This window comes from Oncorhynchus masou, chromosome 20 (genome assembly GCF_036934945.1).
Source record: "Oncorhynchus masou masou isolate Uvic2021 chromosome 20, UVic_Omas_1.1, whole genome shotgun sequence".
NCBI classification, from domain to species: domain Eukaryota; kingdom Metazoa; phylum Chordata; class Actinopteri; order Salmoniformes; family Salmonidae; genus Oncorhynchus; species Oncorhynchus masou.
In genome coordinates, this window is record NC_088231.1 from 2223900 (window position 1) to 2251850 (window position 27951).

General features: G+C 42.6%; 2 protein-coding genes across 2 annotated transcripts; one reads left to right on the top strand and one right to left on the bottom strand.

The window, feature by feature from the left end:
- Positions 1-571: 571 nt before the first annotated feature.
- LOC135506690 (CDGSH iron-sulfur domain-containing protein 2A) lies at positions 572-5123 on the bottom strand. Its single transcript, XM_064926013.1, has 3 exons — positions 4897-5123; positions 2239-2453; positions 572-1712 (listed from the first exon to the last, which is right to left on the bottom strand). Exons 1-3 carry the CDS (start codon positions 4997-4999, stop codon positions 1623-1625), a joined length of 408 nt encoding a protein of 135 aa, XP_064782085.1. The 5' UTR covers positions 5000-5123; the 3' UTR covers positions 572-1622.
- A 2713-nt stretch (positions 5124-7836) lies between these two features.
- Positions 7837-27729, top strand: LOC135506692 (succinate--CoA ligase [ADP/GDP-forming] subunit alpha, mitochondrial). Its single transcript, XM_064926014.1, has 9 exons — positions 7837-7944; positions 10434-10534; positions 12240-12356; positions 12516-12728; positions 12967-13024; positions 14358-14441; positions 17546-17697; positions 24401-24589; positions 27230-27729. Exons 1-9 carry the CDS (start codon positions 7911-7913, stop codon positions 27254-27256), a joined length of 975 nt encoding a protein of 324 aa, XP_064782086.1. The 5' UTR covers positions 7837-7910; the 3' UTR covers positions 27257-27729.
- Positions 27730-27951: the final 222 nt, after the last annotated feature.

Below are 27951 nucleotides of genomic sequence, written 5' to 3' on the forward strand. Positions count from 1 at the left end.
GTTCAAAAATAAACATATCCAGGTGTTAGAATGGCCAAGTCAAAGTCCAGACCTGAATCCAATCAAGAATCTGTGGAAAGAACTGAAAACTGCTGTTCACAAATGCTCTCCATTCAACCTCACTGAGCTCGAGCTGTTTTGCAAGGAGGAATGGGAAAAAATGTCAGTCTCTCGATGTGCAAAACTGAGAGACATACCCCAAGCGACTTACAGCTGTAATCGCAGCGAAAGGTGGCGCTACAAAGTATTAACTTAAGGGGGCTGAATAATTTTGCACGCCCAATTTCAGTTTTTGATTTAAAAAAAATTGAAATATCCAATAAATGTCGTTCCACTTCATGATTGTGTCCCACTTGTTGTTGATTCTTCACAAAAAAAATACAGTTTTATATCTTTATGTTTGAAGCCTGAAATGTGGCAAAAGGTCGCAAAGTTCAAGCGGGCCGAATACTTTCTCAAGGCACTGTATGTGTGAAATGATTGTAAATCTAAACAGTTCCCAAAACTTCAAGGCCTACCTGTTTCTTTCTTCTTGCCATTTGACAACACTAATTTTCTGAAACAAAGTAACTCAGGTCAATTCTTTTTTTATTTTTACAAAAGTACGCAGGCGGGCACAGTTTGCCTAAATTCCAGTAAAACATGAAAAATACAGATCTATGTACTGTAATTGGTCATTAACGTAAGGATCATTAACCAAAGGAGCAGATCGATTCTTCAAATCTAATGTTGTTGAATGAATTAGGAAATATTTGCATGACATTGTCTGAATGCAAAGGAAATTGGACAACTGACATGTTTGATATTGTAAAGGCAAAAAAATGAATTACTTAAATATGTTGGTGTAGAAAAACGAGGTTTCATTGTTTCTTGAGGGGAGGAGTTTAGTGAAATGAAGATGTTCTGAAATGTCTTAAGATCTTCAGTTTTGAATATGAGGACACAGTATAGTATCAACACAGAATTAAGGCATGTTTTATAAGGTTATGAACAAAGAAATGGCAGGGGGAAATCCTGTAAGTGTTTTTGTATGCAAGTGAAAGACTTCAAGCTTACAGTAGTTCGGACAGTAAAGTTTTTCGTTCAACCTAACAAAATATACTACTGCCCGAAATAGCAAGTTGCTAGCCTAATTGCAATCGTGATTAAAGTTCAAATTCCCCTCAATGTGGTCCTAATAGTTTGGAACCGAGCGGCGCTACCAAGGAGACCAAGGTTAACTGTTGTTTCTAACGAGAGAGTGAGAGATAGCCGGACTGGAAAATGGCCACTGTACAAAAACTTGTCAGGAGACAATAAGAGGGAGTGGTGATAACATCAAACCTTCTCAGTTATTGCCCATTATTGGCAAGTTCAAATAAATAGGATTCACAAAAGTGTTGATGGTAAAATCTTTGAGGAGTTAAGGCGTCACCAACATTTCTCCAGCATATCATTACCAAAAGCAAAGTATGCACCACATCATTATTTTTAACCAAAAAAAAAAAGACAAATTGGCAGAGTGCAAAAGGCCATGCCGTAAAATACAGACAAAAAAATACATTGATTTTTAAAGTAACTATAAAGTAACTAAAGACAGAAGGGAATAAAGACGACGACTCCCCGACAGTGTTAAAGATGGATTATAATATCTTCTTCTTGAGTATGAGAGGCCCCACGTTGTCTCCAGTCAACTCGTTGTGCTTTATGTGTGATTTGTCACAAACAGGAAACTGCAACAGGAAACAACTTAATATTAGCTGATACACAGACTATCTATAAGCAATTCTTTGTACTAACTAGAGCCCCCCCCTGCATAGTTGACCATTTATTTAGTCATATTGCTTCCCCTTGGCCTCAAAAGACAGTGAGAATGGAAAAAGAAACTGCTGACATCCGCATAAATTGCAGAGGTTCGAAGACCACTAGCTATAGCAATAAGTCTTTGCGTCTAACATGAGCTAAAATCAATCTCAAGCCAACCCCCCCATCCAATTTCCTTGGCCCCAATGCATAAAGGCTGATCAGGGCCTGTATTCAAAAAGCGTCTCAGAGTAGAAATGCGATCTAGGATTAGGTTCCCCCTGTCCATATAGTCTTATTCATGATCTGTCTGGCAACATTGATGCTCAGCACTCCTACAGAGAGATTTTGTGAATATTTATTTTTTATTTAACTAGGCAATATGGGTGCCGAAATGACTAAGAAGGTGTAGTGTTATAGCAATAACCATTCTACTCTACTTCTAGTCCAATTTACCGTTTTGGAGCGCCAACAGCGGCAGTAGCAGACGTTTGTTCTCTTCAAGTCCTCAATGTCGATCTCGTTGACCACTTTGGGGTTCTCCTTCTGGATCTTCAGGTTGATCAGGCTGTCCTTCTGCTTCTTCTTCTTGGGCAGGAAAGGCCGGATGGTGAGGTAGCCCAGCAGAGCCAAGATTCCCAGGAGAGGCAGCAACCGGAGCCAGTCAGAGACTGGGAAGAAAACACACACAATCAGACACACACAGATGTTGGATCTCCTCAAATTGTTCCATCCCTGCGGTTCCCATAACATTCTGCCTGGGGTGTCCTGTATCAGTGTCCGATGCTATGACGCCTATGGCACCTTTGAGGGCTGTGTATTTGAATCTCACGGCAATCAAATGAAATGGCTTTTGATTAAAAAGAAGGGTGCCTAATAGGAGAATGTTGAACTCATTATACGATTTATCTCTAATTCAAAAGTAAAAACACCATCAAATCCGAACAAAATAATAAAATAATTGAATGAGGCGCTCATCCTTGAAGTTGCTAGACTGAATTTGGCTGTACGGAGGCATCGTTTACACAGGCATCCAATTCTCATATTCTTTTCAATAATCACAGCCGATCTTTCACATCAGATCGTTTTCAGAGCTGATCTGATTGGTCAACAATTAGTGAAAAAAATACCAGAATTAGTCTGCTTGTGTAAACACAGCCTTATATATTTTTTCCACTATTTGGTCTTTTGACAGTCTAAACACAGCTATAGTGTCTTTAGATTCCTGCAGGGACATTTCACTTGACTCCCATCTTTTCCTGAGAGTGAAAACATAAAAATGACAAATATTATATAGGCCTGGAAAAAACCTCAGTACTTATGCTACCGACTTCAGGCAATTTATAACTTCAAAGCTACATAGCAATGAAATTAACTATAATTGAGCTTCCATTGCCATGCCAATTATTCCAGTCGCTTCATGTTCATGCATCTCCTATAGATTTGCTAGCGAAGACTTATTAAATCAATGTTTACAACGTCAATGATTCTCGGTATGGAGCACCTCAGGGCAATGGGAGAAACCATAATTTACCACTACTGCTTTCCAGACCTGGTTTCAAATACTATTTGAATTCATTTCAAATATTGTCTGTGCTTGATTGAGCATGCCTGGCTTAATGGACAAATAGAATAGTCCCAAAACTGCATACCCCTCCCATCTGGCAATCCAGACAGAATAGGGGAAAACACTAAAAGCATCTGAAAGATTTGGAAATATTACTTGAACCCAGGTCTGCTGCTTTCCTTAGCAAGAGGCATGTAATCTCCACACTCAAGGATATCTGGTATGAAGGCCCAACTCAGAACCCCAGCCACTAGTTTAGGGCTATTTTTAGGTCCCAAATCTGACACTTTTCTACAGGGGTGCATTCAGCATTCACCCCAAAGGTCAAACTTAAGCGTTTCTTCAAGTTGTCAAAGCTTGAAAAAACTAAGAGGTCTCATAGCTCATTTAAAGCCAACACTTACAGTGGGTTTGTCATAGTACTTAAATTCAAGGCATAACTTTTCAATGTTGTGCACTGACAGCTACTGTCGTCAGACCTTTTTTATTTTATTTTATCTCTCACAACTACTCAGAAAAGCTAGTGTGTGAGCCTCGTTCCGGTGTAGGGTGAGAGGAATCTGTTCTCCATTGAGGAAGCACGCCGTCCTATGGGACTGCTCTATGGGAATACAGTGAGAGCGTAGTGTTTTGCAGCTAAGGCAAAGGAAAGGTTTGTAGACACACTGTTTAGTGACATCAAATTATATTAGCAGCAGTTTCAAAAGGAACTTCTATAAAGTCTTGTCCAGTGAGTCTTATTAGCCTACATGTGACTGGTTGGTAACGTTTTACTTGAAGCAGCTTCTCAAGTATTATTATCGTCTTATAAACATTTAGACCGCCAATAGGCCTATAGTTGGTTCCCTCTGTTTTTAGGTGACTTTCAGAAGCTAGACACTTTTGCTTCATTGACTGACTGGTCTCAATGTGCCTGCCTACCATGAGAGCAAGAATCATCACTGCTAATAGCTTATACTTTGCTCATGTCAAGCAATAAGCACCATCAACTGAAGCTTGGAGATGGTTTCTTATGCACACGGGAGTATGTAAAACACGCATCACTGTAGCCTGTATATCAAAGTATAAAACAGCCTCAACTTGGATTTTAATTCGTACATCCATTTTGTTGTAGCCTCATGTTTCATATGCTTGGAATAACATGGTTTAGTTCCCTTCCATAGCCAAGAGAGGAAATGTGCTACATACAAACGAAACATTTGTTTGCCTTACACCTACCGTACAGTACACTTGATACAATGTTTCCACTCTGAGTCTGATACATTGTAACCGTACAAGCAAACGTATCTCAAAGTAGTGCACTGTTAAACTACCCTTCAATGTTCAATCAACTTGACTTGAGCCAAGTAAGGAACTTTATTCAATATGAAGTGGATTAGCACGTTAACAGCCACAGAGAAAACCCCGACAATCTATAATAAATTTGAAGAAAAAAAAAACATATTAAAACTGGCGAACTACTGTGGCTAATCTTGTAGGCGTGCATGCATGGGGACAAGCTTTTCTGTCTTTCCTGTTTTCACCATTGCAACATTGTAACCATTTACCTGTTAACCTCGCAAATCCTCCAATCGTTTCGGGAAGGGGGAGCTTCTTGAGGTAGGCTGGAAGCTGGATTTTTATGATCCTTGAAATCGTTTCTAAAACCATCTTGAATGAAACTATAGGCAGGTTTTAGTTTGAGCTGGATATTTCCTGAGGTCCTTTTGCGTCATTACGCTACCTTAGAACCTCAAGTCTTGACCGGTGCGTAAAAATTGTCTGTGCAATAGAAATAAATAGAGAAGACGCGTAGATGTGTTGGTGAATAGACGCAATTGCGGAAGATGACGCTAAAACATGTAGCCAATGAACGTTGGCAGAGTTGGTGTCATCTGATTGGACAGTTTATAATGAAGCAAATACATAGAAAGTAGCTAATTTAAGCAAACGTGTAATTACTAAGCAAACGTGTAAATGTTTGTATACTCATAATTTAACTCATATAATAATAATTTGATTAGAACTTCACGAGGAAATTAAACAGGCTGGGATGTATCTATTTGCATAGTCATCCAGTCTGTGTATTTGTGTGTGTGTGTGTGATGTGGGTAGTTGGCTACAAATGGGATCCACTTAAAGGTTTAGGGGCAACTTAAATCATATATCTATGTCTTAGGCATCGTTCATAATCTCAAAGTATTTCAGTTTAAAAGATGTCCTCTTCTCTCTCCATAGGCCAAAATGGTTTGTCCTTGTCTCCCCTGTCATGCAATCTGTGGTGATCTAAAAACACAGAAGAGGTGAAGTCTTTGTGAATGATGATGTGTTCAGAGAATTTGCTTACGCCTGTCAAATTATTTCAACTCACCTTTGATGAATGGAAGGACTATTGAAATGCACAGAGGAAAAGCATGCATCCCGTTGTACTTTCCATATCCAGTTGATATTTATTTCCTCATGAATCCCCCCCAAAATATAAACTTAACATGTTATGTGTTGGCCCCATGTTTCATAAGGTGAAATAAAATATCTCAGAAACTTTCCATAAGCACAAAAAAGCTTATTTCTCCCAAATGTTGTGTAGCATATCAAGAAGCTGATTAAAGAGCATGATCATTGTGCTGGGGAAAATAAAAGGCCACTGTAAAATAGGCAGTTTTGTCACACAACTCAATGTCACAGATGTCTCAAGTTTGTGCAATTGGCATGCTGACTGCAGGAATGTCCACCAGAGCTGTTGCCAAAGAATTGGATGTTAATTTCTATACCATAAGACCCCTCCAACGTTGTTTTAGAGAATTTGTCAATACGTCCAAACCGCAGACAACGTGTAACCACTCCAGCCCAAGGCATTCACACCCGGCTTCATCACCTGGGGATCGTCTGACACCAGCCACCCGGACAGCTGAGGAAACTGTTGGTTTGCACAACTGAAGAATTTCTGGACAAACTGTCAGAAACCGTCTCAGGGAAGCTCATCTGTGTGCTCTTCGCCCTCACCAGGGTCATGACCTGACTGCAGTTTGGTGTCGTAACCGACTTCAGTGGGCAAATGCTCACCTTTGATGGCCACTGGCACACTGGAGAAGTGTGCTCTGAATCCCAGTTTCAACTGTACCGGATAGATGGTGTCGTGTTGCGAGCGGTTTGCTGATTTCAACGTTGTGAACACAATGCCCCATGGTGGCAGTGGGGTTATGGTATGGGCAGGCATAACCTATGGACAATAAACACAATTGCATTTTATTGATGGTAATTTGAATGCATGGAGATACCTTGATGAGATTCTAAGGCCCATTGTCATGCCATTCATCCATCACCATCATCTCATGTTTCAGCATGATAATAGACCCATGTCTCAAGGATCTGTACACAATTACTGGAAGCTGAAAAAAATTCAAATTTCTCCCATTTTCCTGTATACTCACCAGACATGTCACCCATTGAGCATGTTTGGGATGTTCTGGATCGATGTGTACGACAGCATGTTCCACTTCCCGCCAATATCCAGCAACTTCACACAGCCATTGAAGAGGAGTGGGACAACATTCCACAGGCCACAATCAACAGCCTGATCAACTCTATGCAAAGGAGATGTTTCTCACTGCATGAGGCAAATGATGGTCACACCAGATACTGTCTGTTTTTTTTTTTTAAATCCATGTCCCTACCTTTATTTTCAAGGTATCTGTGATCAACAGATTCATCTTGGGAATTCCCAGTTGTGGTCCTCTGTAGCTCAGTTGATAGAGCATGGTGCTTGCTATGCCAGGATAGTGGGTTTGATTCATGGGACCACCCATACTTAAAATGTATGCATGCATTTTACCTTTATTTAACTAGGCAGGTCAGGCAAGAACAAATTTTTATTTACAATGACGGCCTACCCCTGGCCAAACCAAGATGACGCTGGGCCAATTGTGCGCTGCCCTTCGGACTCCCAATCCCAGCTGGATGTGATGCGTTTGAACCAGGGACTGCAATGATACCTCTTGCACTGAGAGGCAGTTTTATCTCGGGAGCCCATGACATGCATGACTGTAAGTTGCCTTGGGTAAAAGCGTCTGCTAAATGGCATTTATTAAATGATGTGAAATACATAGATTAGGGCCTACTGAAATCATTTACATTTCTTGATTTCCTGGTATGAACTGTAACTCAGTAAAAAAATTGAAATTGTTGCATGTTGCTTTTACATTTTTGTTCACTCTAAGAATCACATTTCCAGGTTTTACCCTTGGGATTTCTATGATGGGCTTAACACGCATTCTAGTATATGAGGCATGCTGGCCTCATCCGAGTTGATGATGAAAGTGATTGAACTCCACTATCCAGAATTCTTTGCTGTTTAAAGCCAACCTTGAATATTTGCCTTGAGAAAATTCCATCTCACTGGTTGTACTAATTTTGTCAGCGACTTAAATAATTGGTATAATGACAACATATTTCATTGGTATCTCGGTTGAACAAGTCCAAACGTTTTTGCAACACATTGTTTTAGTTGGGCATATTTATAGTCAGCCCTTTGCCTTCTACGTTTAGGTCCCTAGCCTCCGGTGTCATTGGTGAATGACCGGAGATGTCGCATAGTAGATTGTTTGCCCGGCTGCTCTGTAAGTAGAACAACATATGTGTTCTCCTTTAAAGTATTCAATGTTTAGTTTCTGGTAAATTAAGTGCTTCACGGAGCACGTTTTGCACGGGATTTGTTGGTTCTTGCGCACAGGTTAGCCATGGCACTCAGCCCTCGTACATCTATACTGGCTAACTATTTTAGCATGCTGATAGCGCATCAATTTCCAGGCCACAGTCCGAACTACTGAACTTTGACCGTGCTTGTCCTTTAGGCTTTATATTTAGCATGTCAATTCTATAAACGAGATAGCTATACTGTAACTGTCATTTAGTTAGTTGTTTTGGTAGCTTGGTAAGCTAATGCCACCTAACGTTAACGTTACTCCCCCATTGTATTGTACGTTGCAACCAGCTCGTAAAAGCTTTCCATTTGTGATTTGCATCTCTTTTATATGGAAGTAGCTACAGGCTATGTTGGTTGCAGTGTTGGGGGAAGCTACTAGTACTCTGAAAAGAGTTAACCAAGCTACCAATTATTTCACTCTGAAAGAAACAGCTTTAGTATACCTTACATTTAAGAAATGGTTTACTTAAATGGAGACTCATATCTCCATCACTAGCTTTAAGCACCTCACATATCACTGCACCTGTACATATATGATATCATATATGATATGTTAACAGAATGTGATTTAGTGTAACAGTATAACTTTAGACCGTCCCCTCGCGCGAACCAGGGACCCTCTGCACACATCAACAGTCACCCACGAAGCATCGTTACCCATCGCTCCACAAAAGCCGAGGCCTTTGCAGAGCAAGGGGAACCACTACTTCAAGGTCTCAGAGCAAGTGGCGTCACCGATTGAATCGCTATTTAGCGCGCACCACCGCTAACTAGCTAGCTATTTTACATCCGTTACATTAGCATATGAAACACAAAGCTGTTTAAAGTGAGAATTAGGCAGGTCTGATGCAGTGATGCCGAGAAATAAAGGAAATGATTGACTACTTAACCCATTTACCTTTCTCTTTGCTTAAAAAAGTACTGACGTTTTAGTAGTTAGCTACACTGCCACATGGGAAAAAATGAACTGATGACAACTCTAACGTTGCCTATATTTGAATTTAGTTCAACTAACGTTACCACCAAGATACTGCAAAATGTCGTTCAATTACTAGTTGAACTACATGTAGTTCACTACTCCAACACTGGTTGGTTGGTATGAAACGACTTAAGTCACCCATCCATTCCGTCTCTTCTCTTTACTCAATTGTTTTTAGCATGTCATTGCTCTACAATAGCAATAGGCTAAGGCAATGCTCCATTAACCGTTACCGGATAAGTAAGTTCATGTTTGGCATAGCACAGATAATTTTCGACCATCCTTAACTTGGCGATACGTTTGTCCGAATCGAGAACGAAGATGGTATCGTTAAGGTTGGTTTCAAATTCTGTGCTACGCCAAACAGCACCTATCCTGTAACGGCTAACGTAGTATCACATAAGACTGTTATAATCTGCTAGCTACACATTGACCAGCTCATAGAAATAGTATAGGTCAAAAGCTCATAGGATTCTTGGCTAATTCTGTGGACCAGCTGCCCCTGAGCAGAAGCCTGAAAATAACCTTATCAATCAGTAGTCTATCAGATCCTATCAAAGTTTTTTTTAAATTGATTTTCTGCCTCAGTTTAGTTCAATGCTCAACACAAATGGAGGACAAACAACAACATGAAGTGTTAACCGTTAGCTAGCAAACGAACGTCACATGCAACCATGATGTTGCCCTATGGTTTTAAGCAAGCCTTCATGGCCAAATAGCAGAATTTCCACTTCTGAGTCTCACAAATGTATGTAGATTACTATACACATTCATGGTCATTTGTTTCATTTCCCTTATTTATAACTTGCCTTTTGTGAAATAATAATCTCACCATGACTGTCATACAGAACTGCACAGACTAATACCATGCATAGGCTTATTTTGGCGGGTAGGAGCATAAGGTTGCTGGATGAAATTCCCGAACTGACAAGGTAAAAATCTGTCTTCCTGCCCCTGAGCAAGGCAGATATCCACACCTGGGGAACAGTAGGTTGTCGATTAAGGCAGTCCCCCACACCTCTGATTCAGAGGGGTTGGGTTAAATGCGGAAGACACATTTCAGTTAAATGCGTTCAGTTGTACAACTGATGAGGTATCCCCCTTTCCCTGCCTTTCAATATCAATCATGAGAGAAAAGGCACAATGGGCAGCAAAAACACGCTATATCGACCACTATGCTTGGATAATGTATGTGTGTTTTACTGCTGACAGTTCTACTGTAAGTTTTGGAACATAGGCCCAGAGCCTATCAGGTCTGTTTGATTTAAAGTAATCAGAGGCACATGTGACAACAGCTCAGGCAACAACACTGGACTGTCTCCTAGATGGGAATCCTTCTCCCCTTTCCATCATGACAATACAGTTTTTTGGAAATGTCACCTGTGTGTGTGAAATGTTACCTCTCCTTCTGTCTCCATTTGCAGTGCAGCAAAATGGAGTAAGGAGCTGTTATACTGCTTCAAGAAAGAACCTCTACATTGATAAAGACACCAAGGTCATTTGCCAAGGCTTCACAGGGAAGCAGGTATGTCGGCTACACAACACCTGGCCGACACCGGCTGCTGTCTGCATTCAACTGGGTTGTGTTCATTACGGCACTCAAAGGAGATCTTAACTTTTGCAAAATTTGCATTTCCTATTGAACAAGTCCAGGTAGTCCCTCTGTCTGTCTGCTCTCATCCGTTTGGTGCCGAATGAACACAACCCTGATTGGGTTATCTATTGACAGTGAAACACAAAAACCCAATCAGGCTTGTGTTTCACTGTCAACAGACATAGTCGACGATCTACCTACAGTAGCACAGTAGCTAGTTTATCTGCAACTGAGCACTTTATCCCCAGATAAATGACAGCATAATCTCGTTCCCCAATATTGTCTTAGGTGAGGATGGTAGGCCCAGTCAAAAGAAGAGTATCGGCATCATTGTCCAACAAGCGAACAACTCTCTCCTCTTGCACCTTGTAGGTTAATACCCCCCCCCAACAACTCTTCATTAACTTAATATAGGGTTATTAAATATAGTTATTCTAATGAATACTCATGCTAATTAGAAAGGGCTGAGCAATGACTCAAGTGTTGCTGCTGCTGCACACTGACTTTCCTCCGTGGCTTGATAAGCAAACCATACTTCAAATTCATTGTCCGCTCATTAGTGGATGATCGCTAGGACCGCCACCACCGGAGAAAAGAGCAAAGTGAGCAGACGTTGCATTATAAATGAACAGAGGAAGAAAAAAGATGAGACTGGCGGAGGGAAGAAATTGAAATGTAAAGATATCTGTGTTGCGAGGGGGGAAAAAGTGCAGGCTCAGTCTTTCCTTTCTCTTAACTGCTGGTAATTATAGTTTTAACATTAGGGTCATTGATTTGGACGTGTCGTAGTTGGCCCTCGTAGCCACTTATCTATAGCGTTTCTAGACAGCCTCTGTAATTATTAACTGAGAAGGCTGATGGAACTTGGCAGGTTGAATATTAATAATATTACGACACATTATTGGACTTGGTGTCCCTGAAAAAGTAAAGTTGGGACTGTGAGTGATTTAAAAAGAAAAAAATGCTTTTTTATTGATGACCTCTTGAAATACAGAGACAAGGCCATTGATTATGGTTGTTTAGTGTGCCTGAGTTGGATTTAAACTGATTGTATGTGATGCCAACCTAAGCCCCTTTCACTTACAGGCAAATCCTAAATTACATTTAAGTAGAATTTTACTTAGTTTCCCATTGATCTAAATGCATGACTAAGTGACAATTAGTCTAATACCTGAAAATAATTTACCAAATCTCCTCTCTGACCACCATTCACATAGTCCTTGATTTACCTGCTGTTGTACCTAGTCTTAATATGCTGGCAGTGTCCGTGTGCCCATCCATGTCAGCTTGATTCCCGTGCCCCCTCCCTCACTGGGCACCATTCTGCCCTGTTGATTAATGGTGGATGGCAGGCCTGTTCTCCTCATTCCCTTATACCTGGCTTTAATGATATCTCAAGGTTTGCGATTGGTGCCGCTAGTGACCTGGACAACTCCCCGCTCCATCTATCACAGTCAGCCGCTGCCTCCCATCCCCTTGGCCCTAATCCTTTGAACTGAAGGAACTCCACGATATTGCTTCCATCTTACAGATCTGCAATCAAACATTGAAGTGGGCTAAGGTCAAGTGAGAAACGACTGGGTGGATTGGGACTAGCTGATTCTCTCTGATTCTTCCTCCTTCTCTCCATCTCTAGGGGACGTTTCACAGCCAGCAGGCAATCGACTATGGCTCCCGGCTAGTCGGTGGCGTATCCCCCGGCAAGGGGGGGAGGACACACCTCGGCGTGCCCGTCTTCAACTCTGTCAAGGAGGTTAAATGTGTTCCGCTATTTCTTGTCTCTGGTCTTATTGAGCCCTAAGCGAGACCTGGTTCTCAACTGACTTGCCTGGTTAAGAAATGGTTAATTAAATGCATACATGGATGAATAGCAAGCCCTAAATTCACCATGTCCCTCTGTCCGCACCTACAGGCGAGAGAGGGCACCGGGGCAGAGGCCACAGTGATCTACGTGCCCCCTCCGTTTGCGGGTGCCGCCATCATTGAGGCCATTGATGCCGGGATGCCCCTGGTGGTGTGCATCACAGAGGGCATCCCCCAACAGGACATGGTCAAGGTCAAACACAAGCTGCTGCGCCAGAGCACCACCCGCCTGATCGGCCCCAACTGCCCTGGAGTTATTAATGTAAGAATATATATATATATATATATATATATCTATCTAGATATATAGATATATAGATATCATCTAGATATATATAGATATATATAGATATATACTAGATATCTACATACACACACACAAGCTGCTGCGCCAGGGCACTACGCGCCTCATCGGCAGCAACTGCTCTAGAATGATCAACGTAAGAGGTGAGAACACACACGCACTTTTGGTATCAACTTTGTGTTTTCCTATTTTGCAGCCGGGAGAATGCAAAATCGGGATCATGCCGGGCCACATTCACAAGAAAGGAAGGATTGGTGAGATATTTTTGCCTGGCTGACTTGCATTCATCTCAGTGACTCATTGAATAAAATCCGCTTTTACGTCATGATGCTGACAGACCAACGGCTTGTTCTGTTTCTTATGGAAAGTTAACAGTAGGTTAGAGATCCCACGATAGGTGCTTCAGTCTCCAAAATGACATGTGTGTAGTTGAATCGGGAGAATGAGTCAGAGAAGGAGAAAGGACCCATGTGGCTATCCACGCTAGTTGCTCGGCGAGCGAACAAGCGGTTTATTTTCTTCACTGTCTCATGGCAGACAGTTTGAGAAGATGTCAGTGCTGCGGTCCTGTAGGCACTAGGCATCAGACGCAGTCATAGCAAATGTTTCTCCAGGTGCATTGGAGGCTGGTGGGAGGAGCTATAGAAGGACTGGCTCATTGTAACGTCTGGAATGGCATTAATGGAACGCTGTCAAACACATCAAACATATGGAAACCACATGTTTGACTCTGTTCCTTTTTATTCTGTTCCAGTCATTACAATGAACCCATCCTCCTCTAGCTCTTCCCACCAGCCTGCACTGGTGTAGTGATGGAGTGACTGCTGGGGAGCTGCATCGCTGCACTGACATCCTCGACCACTTGCTGCTCATTGCAAAGGCATACAGTGTGCGTCCCTAATGGCACCCTATTCACTATAGTCTATGGGGCTCCAGTCAAACGTATTGCACTGTATAGTGTTGGGTTTGTCATTTTGAACATTGAGATATTAAATAGATGATAGAGAAGAAGCCTTGAATAGAAAGAGTGAGAGAATGGGCTTTATGTCAGAAGTTAAGGGTTCTCTGTAGAAAGCCAGAAGGCTTTGACATGTGTTTGATGGAGGAGAGGAGAGCGACGTGTTGATTTAAGGAAGACAGATGGATATCTGTGGATTAGGTGAAGGAGGGGTTGAGGTCAGGAGGTGAGGGGTGAGGTCAGTTCCACTTAAGGGAGTAATCATGGTTTAGTATCTGTTTACCTTCTTCCTGTTGGGCATAAACTAAGGATTGGAGAGAGGGAGTGTCTTAAGTAGGATGTAAATAACTTTGATGGAGAGAAATGTTTTGCTGTCTGATTACAGCTATACAGAAACTTTGGGAAGAATTAAACTTGGTTAAAGCATCTCTAGTGTCCGTGGGTTATTTACTCTGGACAAATAAGAACCTGGCAATAAGGTGCAATTTGGGCCGCACCCATACAGTATAAATAGAGGTCCTTTCCCATACTTAAATTCATTCTTCCTCCTTACCGCTCAAGAAGGGGAAAAGGGAAGGATGCTTGTTAAGAGAATTGGAACTTGTCCTCATTCTCTCCTTATCTTTCAGGCATTGTCTCAAGGTCGGGAACTCTCACATACGAAGCTGTGCACCAGACTACACAAGTTGGCCTGGGACAGTCTCTCTGCATCGGTACGTGGGACTAAACGTTATGATATAAAGATACTGCAAATTTATAAACCATCGATATACAGCTTTGATGGGGTGGGAGCCACTAACACATCTGAACTGATAATGAGGGGCCTCAGTGGCTCGCGGGTCTGCGTACCCATCCATGCAGTCAAAGCCGGCCCTAGCCTTTTGAGAGCCCAAAGGAAAATTTCAGCAGAGAGAATATTCTTAAGTTTTAGAGTAATTTAATTCAATTCTACACTTGCCCTGAGAGAAGTTTTTTTTTTCTGCGGGACTACAAAAAGGTCTGCTAGTTGTCCACCCCTGGTATAGACAAAATACAGCGCCTTCTGACAGAATTCAGACCCCTTGACTTTTTGTTACGGCATAGCCTTATTCTAAAATTGATTAAATCCTTTCCCCCCCCTCATCAATCTATACACATTACCCCATAATGACAAAGCAAAAACAAGTTTGTATACATTCTTGTTAGTGTGTGTGTGTGTGTGTGTGTGTGTGTGTGTGTGTGTGTGTGTGTGTGTGTGTATATAAAACTGATATCACATTTACATAAGAATTCAGACACTTTACTCAGTACTTTGTTACAGCTTCTTTGGCAGCGATTACAGTATTGAGTCTTCTTGGGTATGACGCTACAAGCTTGGGGACACCTGTATTTGGGAGTTTCTCCCATTCTTCTCTGCAGATCCTCTCAAGCTCTGTCAGGTTGGATGGGGAGCATTGCTGCACAGTTATTCTCAGGTCTCTCCCGAGATGTTTGATCGGGTTCAAGTCGGGGCTCTGGCTGGGCCACTTAAGGACGTTCAACGACTTATTCCGAAGCCACTCCTGCGTTGTCTTGGCTGTGTGCTTAGGGTCGTTGTCCTGTTGGAAGGTGAACCTTCGCCCCAGTCTGAGGTGCTGAGCGCTCTGCAGCAGGTTTTCATCAAAGATTTCTCTGTACTTTGCTCCATTCACCTTTCTCTCGATCCTGACTAGTCTCCCAGTCCCTGCCACTGAAAAACATCCCCACAGCATGATGCTGCCACCACCATGCTTCACCATAGGGATGGTGCCAGGTTTCCTCCAGATGTGATGCTTGGCATTCAGGCCAAAGAGTTCAATCTTGGTTTCATCAGACCAGAGAATCTTGTTTCTCATGGTTTGAGAGTCTAGGTGCCTTTTGGCAGACTCCAAGCAGGATGTCATGTGCGTTTTGCTGAGTTGCTGCTTCCGTCTGGCCACTAACATAAAGGCCTGGATTAGTAGACTGTTGCAGAGATGGTTGTCCTTCTGGAAGGTTCTCTCATCTCCACAAATGACTCTGGAGCTCTATCAGAGTGGCCATTGGGTTCTTGGTCATCTCCCTGACCAAGGACCTTCTCCCCTGATTGCTCAGTTTGGCTGGGCGGCCAGCTCGAGGAAGAGTCTTGGTGGTTCCAAACTTCTTCCATTTAAGAATGCTGGAGGCCACTGTGTTTTTGGGGACCTTCAATGCTGCAAAAAATGTTGGTACCCCTCCCCAGATCTGTTCCTCGACACAATCCTTTCTCGGAGCTCTACGGAAAATTCCTTCAACCTCATGGCTTGTTTTTTGCTCTGACATGCACTGTCAACTGTGGGACCTTATATAGACAAGTGTGTGCCTTTCCAAATCATGTCCAACAATTGAATTTACCACAAGTAGACTGGAATCAAGTTGTCGAAGCATCTCAAGGATGATCAATGAAAACAGGATGCACCTGAGCTCAATTTCGAGTCTCATAGCAAAGGGTATGAATAGTTATGTAAGTAAGTGTTAAGGGATTTTTTTTATCAATAATGACTAATTATGTATACATTTCAATCAGGACTGACTAATCAGAATACCATTATGTTACTGTATAGATGTATGAATGTTCTTTTTATCCTAGTACTGAATATAATGTGTGTAATTACAATCAAGAAATAGAACAATGACTGTCCGTTCCTTGGTAGAAATGAATGAACTTATAGTCAGACTGGCTAGAATACTTATCTACACAGGCAGACCTTGGCTCGGTCGTAAATTATCTAAGTAGGTGAGAGACGATGTGGGAAGGTTTGAGAACTATACAGCCTTTGTACCAGGGTGAAGAAGAGACGGGACAGTTCGAAAACTAATGACGTCATTTTCAGTTTATAACCTGTGGTAAACTGTATCATGTTCAGTACTCTCGAGAATAAACACTGCTGATTGATTTTGAGACTGGTCTCTGTCCATTTTATGCAAATAAGAGTCTTACAAATTCTTAGGAATTGACAGTGTTTAATTTTAATTGGGTGTTAAAACATTTTTATTTCAAATACATTTCGAAAAACTTGGTTTCGCTTTGCCATTATTGGGTATTGTGTGTAGATTGCTGAGGATTTATTTTCTCTATCCATTTTAGAATATGTCTAACGTAACAAAATTTGGAAAAAGTCAAGTGGTCTGAATACTTTACACTAAGTTTACAAAACATTAGGAACGCCTGCTCTTTCCATGAGACTGACCAGGTGAAAGCTGCGATCCCTTGTTGAATGCTCCATGTTAAATCCACTTCAACCAGTATAAATGAAGGGGAGGAGACAGGTTAAAGAAGGATTTTTAAGCCTTGAGACAATTGAGACTTGAGGGTGAATTGGCAAGACAAAATATTGAAGTGCCTTTTGAACGGGGTATGATAGTAAGTACAAGGCGCTCTGGTTTGTGTCAAGAACTGCAACGCTGCTGGGTTGTTCATGCTCAACAGTTTCCCGTGTGTATCAAGAATGGCCCACCACCCAAAGGACATCCAGCCAACTTGACACAACTGTGGGAAGCATTGGAGTCAACATAGGCCAGCATCACTGTGGAATGCTTTCGACACCTTGTAGAGTCCATGCCCTGACGAATTGAGGCTGTTCTGAGGGTGAAAAAGAGTGCAACTCAATATTAGGAAAGCGCTCCTAATGTTTTGTACACTCAGTGTAGTTATTTTTAATGCGTACATAACAATTTCCTAGTGACATATTAAATCAAAATGACAAGTACATTGTACTCTATGCCTATGGTCACATCTGACATCCATCTTATGGATATAAGCAGCGTAACTGTTCTAATGGTTTGTGTGATTTTTGCTCAGGCATCGGTGGGGACCCCTTCAATGGGACAAATTTCATCGACTGCCTGGAGGTCTTCCTGCAGGACCCCAAGACTGACGGCATCATCCTGATCGGCGAGATCGGCGGCAACGCCGAGGAGAATGCTGCCGATTACCTCAAACAGCACAACTCTGTAAGAGGAGACACACACATTAACATGCTACCAGACTGTTAACACTTTGTCAATGGTCCACCAGTGCTTTCGTGAATCATCCAGACCCTTTTGGAAAGATGAGTGGTTCTGTCAGGTACTCCCTTTCATCGCTTTGATTCTGCCCTCAGGAGGGCACACCCAGAGCCCCCAGTCCCAAAACCTGTTTGCGAGTGGATGCATTTCTACTTTACTTCTGAGTACCAGAAGTCCTCACAAGAATTGTAAACTAACTAAAATTCAGAGAAGTGAGGCATTTTTGCCGGTCCTCACTTGTATAAAAAGGCTATTTTAAGGTTAGAATTAGTGTTAGAGAAAATAGGATTTTCAATAGGAAACAATTGTTGGTTCCCAAAAGTCCTCAAGTATAGTAAGACACTGTTTGTGTGTATTTCCACCTGCTAATGGACCTTGGGTTCTGGATAGGCTGAGGGTGTGAGCTAGAGTGCATGTACTTCCAGAGAGGGTTAGGGTTCATGGTGCAGAATACACCTTTGATTGACACTTTCCAGGCAGGTGTGGGAGAGACTGACGATTGGAGCATGGCTGGTGAATTATGCAAGGCTTGAAAAGTGGTTAAGTGCCTTTCAGCGACAGTTATTGCCAAGTGTGTGTGTTGCCCTCTAGGTTTGTCAAGACACAGAATTTTGATTGAGCAAGGAGATTTTTGTGACGCGTATGTGTGCACACGCTATGCGGTTTGTCTGTGTCAGGTGTTCGGCAGATAAATATGAATTTGATGTGCTTTCTGCTGCCCTAATGCATGCAAATCTCTCTCTCACCACCCTCTGTGTCGGGAGAACAACTCTTTGGCTAAGGCCAAAATGGCACCCTATTTCCTAATAGTGTTCTTCTTTTGACCAGAGCCCTTTGGGCCCAGGTCAAAAGTAGTGCACTACATGGGGATTACATTGCCAGTTGGGACGCAGCCTCTCTCCCTTCCTCATGTACAAACCGGCTCATCCAATTTGAGCGTGTGAGCCGCGGGTTAGTTCTCAGAAAGTCGATTGGTGTTCAACGCTCCACACAGAGGCAGCAGTTTAACCAAAGCCTGAAATTGTTTCATCTGGGCTGCTGTTCTGTCAACGTTGAGAAATGAAAACACTGAATGCAAAGCCAGCCCTAAATTGACGTTCCTCTCTTTAGATTCTCATTGAACAATTCCATGCATCAGACATTTTCTTTTCTAGGGTTGCAAAATGTCGGTAGCTTTCCCAAAATTCCCAGGTTTTTCAGAAAACTACAAGTTATAACGAAGTTAACCATGTATTTGCCAAGTAAATTATATCCAGCTCAGGGCTCCAGCTATGCATTTGGTTTGCTAGCTAAGTGGCTAGATGGCAAGATCCATATTGCCTAAAAAAAATAATGTGCTTCAAAAATAAATACAAAATGTATTTATTTAGAAATAGAGCTCCCTGTGTGCAAAGTACAATACAATTACACTAGGGAATAGGGTTCCATTTGGGACTCTGATGAAAAGTAGAATACAATATCACATTGGTATGCCCTTACCAGTAGAGATTGACATTTCAAAATGATCTCTTTCTGCACAGATGAAAAACCTTCAAACCTGTCAATCTATTAGTTACAGCAGACACATCATCCTAGGCTGCCTTCCAAATGGCACCCTATTTCCTATATAGTGCACCACTTTCAACCAAAGCCCGGGCCATGGTCAAAAGTAGTGTGGTAGGGAATAGGGTGCCATTTGGGACCGCTCTTTAATGAATTTCATCACACTGGACAGATTACAAATGAGGGTTTGGTGTGAAATACGCAGAGGACATGATCAATGAACGGTCAGGCAACATTACATGAATTGAACTTTATCTTCCTGGAAGAGATGTAGTAGATGTCCCCTGGGTGCATCCCAAATGTCACCCTATTCTCTGTATAGTGCACTACTTTTGACCAGGGCTCATAGGACTCTGGTCAAAAGTAGTGTATTATTTAGGGACTAGGGTGCATTTGAGACGTCGCCACTGTTAACGACGGCCTCGTATCGATTCCATTACGGAAGACAGGGCAGACAGCGGAGCTCTTGGTCTTAAATTGATTTTGAGTCAGTTGACATTTTGATACATACACATAAGATAATGTTACTTAAGCCTTATGAAAGCACGTTATTACATCTAGTAAATTATCATAAGTTGTACAACATTTTACCTGCATGTTTTAAGTAATTTCTCTATAAATATTCTTTAAGGTTGGCAGAGGTTTGGTTGTGCTGGGTAAAGACTGTTGAAATAGGGTTGGTATAAAGCAGTGATCACCAACCAAGATCATTTTCCCAGTCAAAGAGAAGGCAGAGATCTACTTCTCAGATTTAAAAAAAAAACATTACTTAACTTACGTTAACCTAATAAAAACAGTTCTGTAGGAATGAGGTTTGTGTAGTAGGTCAAATACATTATCATTATCGTTTTGTAATGATGTTGAAGTCTCCCTCTGATCATTCTTTTAAAAGTTATGAAATCTCACGTAGGCTAGTATCAAACTTTGCTGTGGCCGGGGTTGTGAAAGCTGTAGGCACGATGTTTTGAGACAAATGAAATGGTTCAAAATGGGATCACTTTGCCAACCCGATGCGCAGGGCTTCTGAATCAAGTGTATCTTCTGCCAACAGTGCAAAAAATAAGAGCAAGCCTTTATCATTCATTGGCCTTTCTACAGACATTTTTGGTGATCGACTAGAAATGTCTTGAAGATCGCAATCAGCCATTTGGTGAGCACTTGTACACGATTGAAGTTTGGGGATGGAGATCAAATTGTCAAATCAGTCTTTATTAAAAGTGTAACACTTGACACAATGTGCCCAATACAAGGAATGGGGTGGATTAAAAATAGACAATCAACTAATTTACAAAAGAGGAGCTTTAAAAGGGAGATCTATGCACCCAAAAGTTGCACTGATGTTTTTCATTTCGCAGAGCTAAAATTAGTACACACTTTAGAGGTCATTGCATGGCCTACATATTAAAACTATTCCTCTAACTGTGGGCTGCTTTCCAACCTGTCTGTTTTAATATACTGAACAAAAATATAAAGGCAACTTGTAAAGTGTTGGTTTCATGAACTGAAAAAATAATAATTGCACATTTATTTACATCCCTGTTGGTGATTGTTTCTCCTTTGCCAGGATAATCCATCCACCTAACAGGTGCGGCATATCAAGAATCTGATTAAACAGCATGATCATTACACAGGTGCACCTTGTGCCGGGGACAAAAGGCCACTCTAAAATGTGCAGTTGTCACACAACACAATGCCTCAGATGGCTCAAGTTTTCTTATGATTTTTCTTTAACACTTTTTTTCCCCATTATGTGGTATCCAATTGGTAGTTAGTCTTGTTCCATTGTTGCAAAGGTCGAGAGCCATGTTGTCCGCCAAAACACAACCCCGCACTGCTTCTTGACACTGCTCGCTTAACCCGGAAGCCAGCCGCACCAATGTGTCGGAGGAAACGCCGTACAACTGGTGACAGTGTTAGCGTGCATGCGCCCGGCCCGCCACAGGAGTCGCTAGAGCGCGATAGGACACCCCGGCTGGCCAAACCCTCCCCTAACCCGGACGACGCTGGGCCAATTGTGCGCCATTTTCTGTTCTCGGCCGTCTACGACAAAGCCCGGGAGGCAGATGTCTCAAGTTTTGACTACAGAAATGCCCATCAGAGCTGTTGCCAGAGAACTGAATGTTCATTTCTCTGCCACAAGCCGCCTCCGTCATTTTAGAGAATTTGGCAGTATGTCCAACCAGCAGACCACGTTTAACCACGCCTGTCCAGGACCTCCACATCTGGCTTCTTCACCTGTGGAATCGTCTGAGACCAGCCACCTGGACAGCTGATGAAACTGGGTTTGCACAACCCAAAAATTTCTGCACAAACTACTGGAGAAGTGCTCTTCACTGATGAATCCCGTTTTCAACTGTACCGGGAAGATGGTGTCGTGTGGGCAAAGCGGTTTGCTGATGTCAACGTTGTGAACAGAGTGCCTCATTGTGGGGCTTTGGTATGAGCAGGCATAAACTACGGGTAACCAACACAATTGCATTTTATTTATGGTCACGTCGCGAGGATCTGTACACAGCCATTGAAGAGGAGTGGGACAACATTCAGGCCACAATCAACAGCCTGATCAACTCTATGAGAAGGAGAGGTGTCACACTGTATGAGGCAGAAGGTATCTGTGACCAACCGATGCAGATCTGTATTCTCAGTCATGTGAAATAGATTTTGGCTTAATTTATTTATTTCAGTTGACTGATTTCCTTATGAACTGTAACTGTAAAAAAATGCAACATGCAACAATTCCACTTTTTTTTTACAGTTAGTCAGTTACAAACTGTAAAAAAAATTGGAATTGTTGCATGTTGCATTTTTTTACATTTTTATTCTGTGTAAGTCACCTTTACAGAAGGTCTCATTCTCTTTTTTTTTCTTTTTGAGACTTCTAAATCCCACCTAGTATTATTCAGTCTCCATGCATTTGTAAAATTAAACGGCTAACTAAGACCGAACACCGTTGGGCCCATGCTTTCCAATGAGACAGGTGTAGAGTATTTGGCAGCTAACCCTCCGTGAACACTAAATGTATCCTTTAATCCTTTTTCATTTTATCCTCTCTCTTAGCCCCTGCTCTTGCATTCTCTCTCTCTCCTAGGTGCTTTACGCATGACGCCAAGCCCTTGTAATTCACTAACACACTCCAATTGTTGTCTAGGAGGGCAGGGGAGTGATTTTAGAAAGAGGTGAGGCAGCAGACTCATTCACATCTAGTGTGTGAACAGGGGGCCTCGTAAATTTTGTAATTGTCTGTTTGTCTTAATCTGACAAGATTGAGGCTCTACCCTCGAGCATACAGCAAGGCTTCCCCCTTTCGAAAAAAAACCCTGCCTCCTGCTCCGCCCCTCCTGTGGGGGAACGAACTGAAGAAGAGGTGGGGGAAACAACCTTCTCCTCCTCTTCTCTCTCGTTCCATTACTAAAGTAATGCATCTCCCCGGTTAACAATGGAGGACAAAGGCGGTGGGAACATTCAAATGCTAATTCAGCTTCTCTTGTTATGCACCGATTTCTTCTCTGAGGGAAGACTAACATTAATTGACTAATTACAGCCTAACATGTTTAGGTAGATTTAAGTGTTGATACACACGGGGATGGTTCATTTTGTCAAAGTTGTGAATTCATTAGGACGGGATAAGCGAGTGCCGGAACTGGAGTCTTGAGGGCCTAGCTAGAGGAACGGCATTGGGCTTGCATTGATGAATCCAGGATCAGTTTTGACTTGTTGATCATAATGAATAAGATTGTATGGACAGGGACAGGCATTGTGAATAGAGATTCTGAAACTGAGGTGGCCATCCCTCCACCTGGAGAGCTACTGAATGTTCAGGCTTTTGCTCCAGCCCTGCTTCAGCTCGTCAAGGTCCTGAAAAGCAGCTGAGCAGTAGATTCAGGTGTGGAACAAAAGCCTGCAGGGCGGCATGGCCACCCTCGATCTCACCCATTTTAAAGGGAAAAAATGTTGGGCCACCTTACAAGAGGAAACATTCACCTCTAATAATTAGAATCCTCTCGGCACCTTTTTTTCCCTTGATTGCAGTCATATTCCCCCGTTCAGTGAACATTTGCTTTCAGAGCCATCTCTTGTTAATACTGTACGTTGTTAGCCAGGTTTTTTATTTTTACCTTTTTAAAAATGGATTTTCTTGGCTGAGAGACGAGCGGATTGGCTGCTCTGCTTAAACAATTATCCAGTGTCTTCAAGCTTGTTGAAATGAATAGGAGTCGTCTTGCTGTACCTACCTGCCAGTTTCAGGAGTGCTCCATTTGGAACGCCTGTGTTGAAATGGTAGAAGTGAAGTCAAGCCATATGCAGGAGGCCCACCTTCCCTGGCTTGTCGGCCAGTTTGTTTGACACACCGTGTTAATGCCTCTGAAGGATACGGAATGAGGGAGAGAAAGAGGGCGCAAGAGAAAGATGGAGGGAGAGCCTTATCACAAGGCAAGTACCCGAGAAAGAGCCTCTGAAGAGGTCTGGATTTTGTTCATTTGGCAAAAAAATGTACAGAAATGGGTAGTTACGACAGTACCTGGTCTAATAGGAAACGCTCATTTTTCGCTACCCATTTCAAAATGTTTTCCTTCGCGTGCCCTAATGAACAAGCCCCACCCTTAGGTCTTTCATCCCCAGTATGATGTTATTCCTGAGTGTGAAATATTAGCTCTCTCTCCCCTCCCGCCAGCACGGGAAGATTATCTCGAATGTTGAATTTAGCCATCCATCAGGACGAGCTGAGCGGACGGGGCCAGAGCTAATCAGTGTCCGTGTGACTAATTACCTGCTTCTGCAAGAATGAGATCATATGAAATGGCAGGGAGGGGTGTGTGTGTGTGGAGGCTGTATGTGTGCCCATCCACGCTCATACCCATGCAATTTAAATGGTCTCATTGACTCTTTCACACACATCTGGACAGAGCATGTAATATCGTATTGACATGAATGTGAAGAAAACATTTACTGTACGCTACCATCTGTTTTAATAATAATGTAAGATGGCTTCTAAGAATGCCTATTTAAGAGGGGCTGTTAACAGGAAGACATTTTGTCTGTTTTGCAGCGTCTATTCTGTTATTTGTCTGAGAATACAAGAGTGACTGGGGCTCTTTCTCCCCCCCAGGGAGCAAATGCCAAGCCTGTGGTGTCTTTCATCGCTGGGCTCACTGCCCCGCCGGGCCGTAGGATGGGTCACGCCGGTGCCATCATCGCAGGGGGAAAGGGCGGAGCCAAAGAGAAGATTGCCGCCCTACAGCAGGCGGGCGTTGTGGTCAGCATGTCCCCTGCCCAGCTGGGCAGCACCATGTTCAAGGTGAGACTAGAGATATGTATTAAAGAGCTCATCTCTCTTTTCCATGGTTCAAGAGCCCTCTAGCCAACTCTATGGGTGAGACCAGTAGAGAGAGAACATTTGTCATTCAGTGGTGCGACGGACCGTATCGTTCTCGCATCGCAGCTGGGGGAGGACGGCAAAAGGGTTACTTTAGTCTCACATCCCAACTCTGCCTCTTCCCTCAAATATATATAAAAAACTACGAACTAAACAGAGTTTACTGTTGGTTGAGTACGTTTTGAGTTTTTCTCTACTTGAGTCTGTTGATGTTTTCAGTGTTTGGGTTCGTTAACAAGCAAGGTTGTGGGACTTGGGATTTAACTTTTTTAAATACGTAATAAACAAAAGGCAACAGCGAGGTGAAAGGGGGAAATGAATAACCATGGCTGATGCCGGGGCGGGCAATTTAGCTCCGCTGCTGCTGCCTGTTTATTTCAATTTATCACCGGAGGACGGCAGTTTTAACAAGACGTATAAAAAGTTAAAGTGTGTATTACACCCATTCATCATCTTATTCTTTCATTACGAGCGAGCACAGTGTGGCAAACCCGAACACACAGATATGGATTTGTGCGGTGGTAGCACTGTTTTGGTTTAATTCATAATCATTGCGCATAATGATGAAAAACTCTTTCCCGGCCTGTTAATTTCCCAGCCCATTGTGTTCATACGTCTCTGTTAATCTCATTGGCGGCTGCTGTAATCGGCGTAATAATACACACGACACACCAGAGCAAACAAAGAAAGTAGTGCCAGTGGGGGGTAGTTTGGTTTGGTATAACATGCTCAGCTCTCAGTACAGTGCAATGCCTAACCCTTTAGGGGTTTTGCTTGGTCAGTGAAGCGCCCCTTGTGTCCACACCTAGATTCAAGTATTTGTTTTCTTTCAAATACTGTAACTGCGCTAGATTAAGCTTGCTTGTCACCGATAGAATAGATCCAAAAGTGCAAACTCCACTCACCTAGCATTCCACGCAGACTCTGTCAAGCCCACATAAACCTCCATTCACCCATGTGTGCTGCTCTCTCCATTTTTCACTCTTTCTCATGGCCTCCCTTCTTGACAAAATGTCCCTGTCGCACACCAGCACTCTTCATCCCTCCCTCTCTCCTCTCCTTCATCCTGCCCTCATCTCTCATCTTGCTCTGCCTCTCCCCTTCTTTCTGTCTTGAGCACCTTTGACACTCTCCCCTCCTGACTATTTGTCACACACAAGGACGATCCTTCTTGCATCTCTCGCTCGCTCTCTCGCCCTCTTCAAATCGAATTTTATGTCACATGTTTTGGAGAAAAAAAACTGGTGTAGACCAACATTGAAATGCTTACTTTACAGGCCCTTCCCAACAATGCATCAAAAAATAGAAAAGTAAAATAGAAAAATAATGACACGAGGAATAAATCCACAATGAGTAATGATAGCTTGGCTATATACATGGGGTCCCGAGTCGATGTGCAGGTGTACGAGGTAATTGAGGCAGATCTGTACATATAGGTACGGATGACTAGGCAGAAGGACAGGTAATAAGCAGGGCTTGGGGTTAGGAGCTGATCAGGGTCCTGTCGGGACCAGACTTGGTGCGTCAGTACCACTTGCCGTGCAGTAGCAGACAGAACAGTCTCTGAGTGGACCCTTTTTCCATCCTTTGCCTCCTTTCATCCATCAGAGAGTGCCTGATGCCTCGGGGCCACCATGAAGCCCTAACACAGCCCCGCTCAACCCCATGCGCTCTCTCTCTCTCTCTCTCTCTCTCTCGCTCTCTCTCTCTCTCTCTCTCTCTCTCTTTCCCAGGAAGTCAAAGGCCTGACCTTGATCGGCGCGTACAGATCCACTTAACCCATCCCTTAACACTCCTGAGCATTACATTACAGATGACACATGCACACCCCGCCAAGTTGCTCTAGCACTGTGTCAAAGTTGAGTGTTGAGCCGAAGTAGATCTGTTCAACCACTTGGTGGCAGTAGGCATCCAGCTTTTTTTTTAAAGTAAGGCCTTTTCCAATGGGCAGCAACATGCATCTGTTGTTGCAGACCTGATAAAAGACATTTGCATAAAATAAGCTTTTTCCTCTGTGAAATTGGAAATTCTAGGAGGAAGGGAAGGAGAGTATTTGTTCTATCGCCCTTCCTCTGCTGATATTTAGGAAATGGTGTATGTACTTTCACATATTTTTCACTGTCATGTCACATGCCTATGGATCTTGATGCTTTGGTGTGAATATACATGTTTTCTGTGTTTGGACTATTCCACACTGTATATGAGCCTTGCATAGCGCCTTATTCGGTGTGTAAGGTATTTATCTTTGCATCTGAAATAACAATTCTGAATTTATTTGTACTTTATAAACTCTTCATTAATCCCCAATGAGATAAATATATTGTCTACATCCCAAATGGCACCCATCGGCTCTGGTCAAAAGTAGTGCACTATGTAGGGAATGGGGGTGCCATTTGTGACGAAGACATCCCCCACAACCCCGGGAACAAAGGAAAGTTTGTTTTTGGGGACTACTAGCACCCATCATCCCCCACCCCTGTAGCTTCCAGATGTAAACGAACTGTGTGAATCCACATGAATAATAATCTCTTTCCCCCCTCTGTTCTGTCCCTCTCTCCACAGGAGTTTGAGAAGAGGAAGATGTTGTAAACGGCGAGAGGCAACACCCCCCCCACCCCCATCTCCCTTAACGAAGCCGAGCACCCTGATTTTGAGGTCGCACTGCCCTCCAGCGTCCTACTACTTTCAGACCCGCCCTCTCCTACAGTTCAGTTAAATCTACCATATGCACACTCACTACGCCATATTTTTAATTTCAGCTATGAATTCATACCTTTACACGAGAGTAATTATATCAGTATGTCTTGATGGTGTCTTTTTCAAAACATGATAACATGCTTGTCGTAGACTTAAGTAAAAGTGTCCTTTAGAGGACAGTTATTGCCATCCGTTATGGTAGTTTTTGATGTGTCTATCTTAGTTTGACTATTGAGGGATGCCATGGTAACTGAGGTGGTCTGGTGTCTGTCTTTCTACTACTCTCCTACTGTAACCAAGTATTCCATTACAACGTCTGTTCTCACTGGCTATACATCTGAATAAGAAAATATTTCTCAAACACAGTTTTGGTTGTGGGTTAATTTTTATGCTGGTCTCTCGCTCTTTTGCGCACACACACAGGTTGGCATGACAGTGTGAACGTGTTATTGGTTTTATGGGGTATGGATGGTTCTGCTAAGCTTTACAATGTAAAAGCATTTACATACAATGTCTGTTTGGAAATGGTATGTAATACTAAACTATATTTAGAAGATGTTTTTCTTTTGTTCCAATTTGAAAAGGTC

Excerpts from the sequence above, each read along its gene's own strand:
- LOC135506692 (XM_064926014.1), top strand. The coding sequence starts at position 7,911 with ATGTCGCATAGTAGATTGTTTGCCCGGCTGCTCT. Across the intron at positions 14,442-17,545 it reads GGGACAGTCTCTCTGCATCG|GCATCGGTGGGGACCCCTTC; the intron begins GTACGTGGGACT and ends ATTTTTGCTCAG. Across the intron at positions 17,698-24,400 it reads ACCTCAAACAGCACAACTCT|GGAGCAAATGCCAAGCCTGT; the intron begins GTAAGAGGAGAC and ends TCTCCCCCCCAG.
- LOC135506690 (XM_064926013.1), bottom strand. The coding sequence starts at position 4,999 with ATGGTTTTAGAAACGATTTCAAGGATCATAAAAATCCAGCTTCCAGCC. Across the intron at positions 2,454-4,896 it reads AGGATTTGCGAGGTTAACAG|TCTCTGACTGGCTCCGGTTG; the intron begins GTAAATGGTTAC and ends TTTTCTTCCCAG. Across the intron at positions 1,713-2,238 it reads GCTGTTGGCGCTCCAAAACG|TTTCCTGTTTGTGACAAATC; the intron begins GTAAATTGGACT and ends TTCCTGTTGCAG.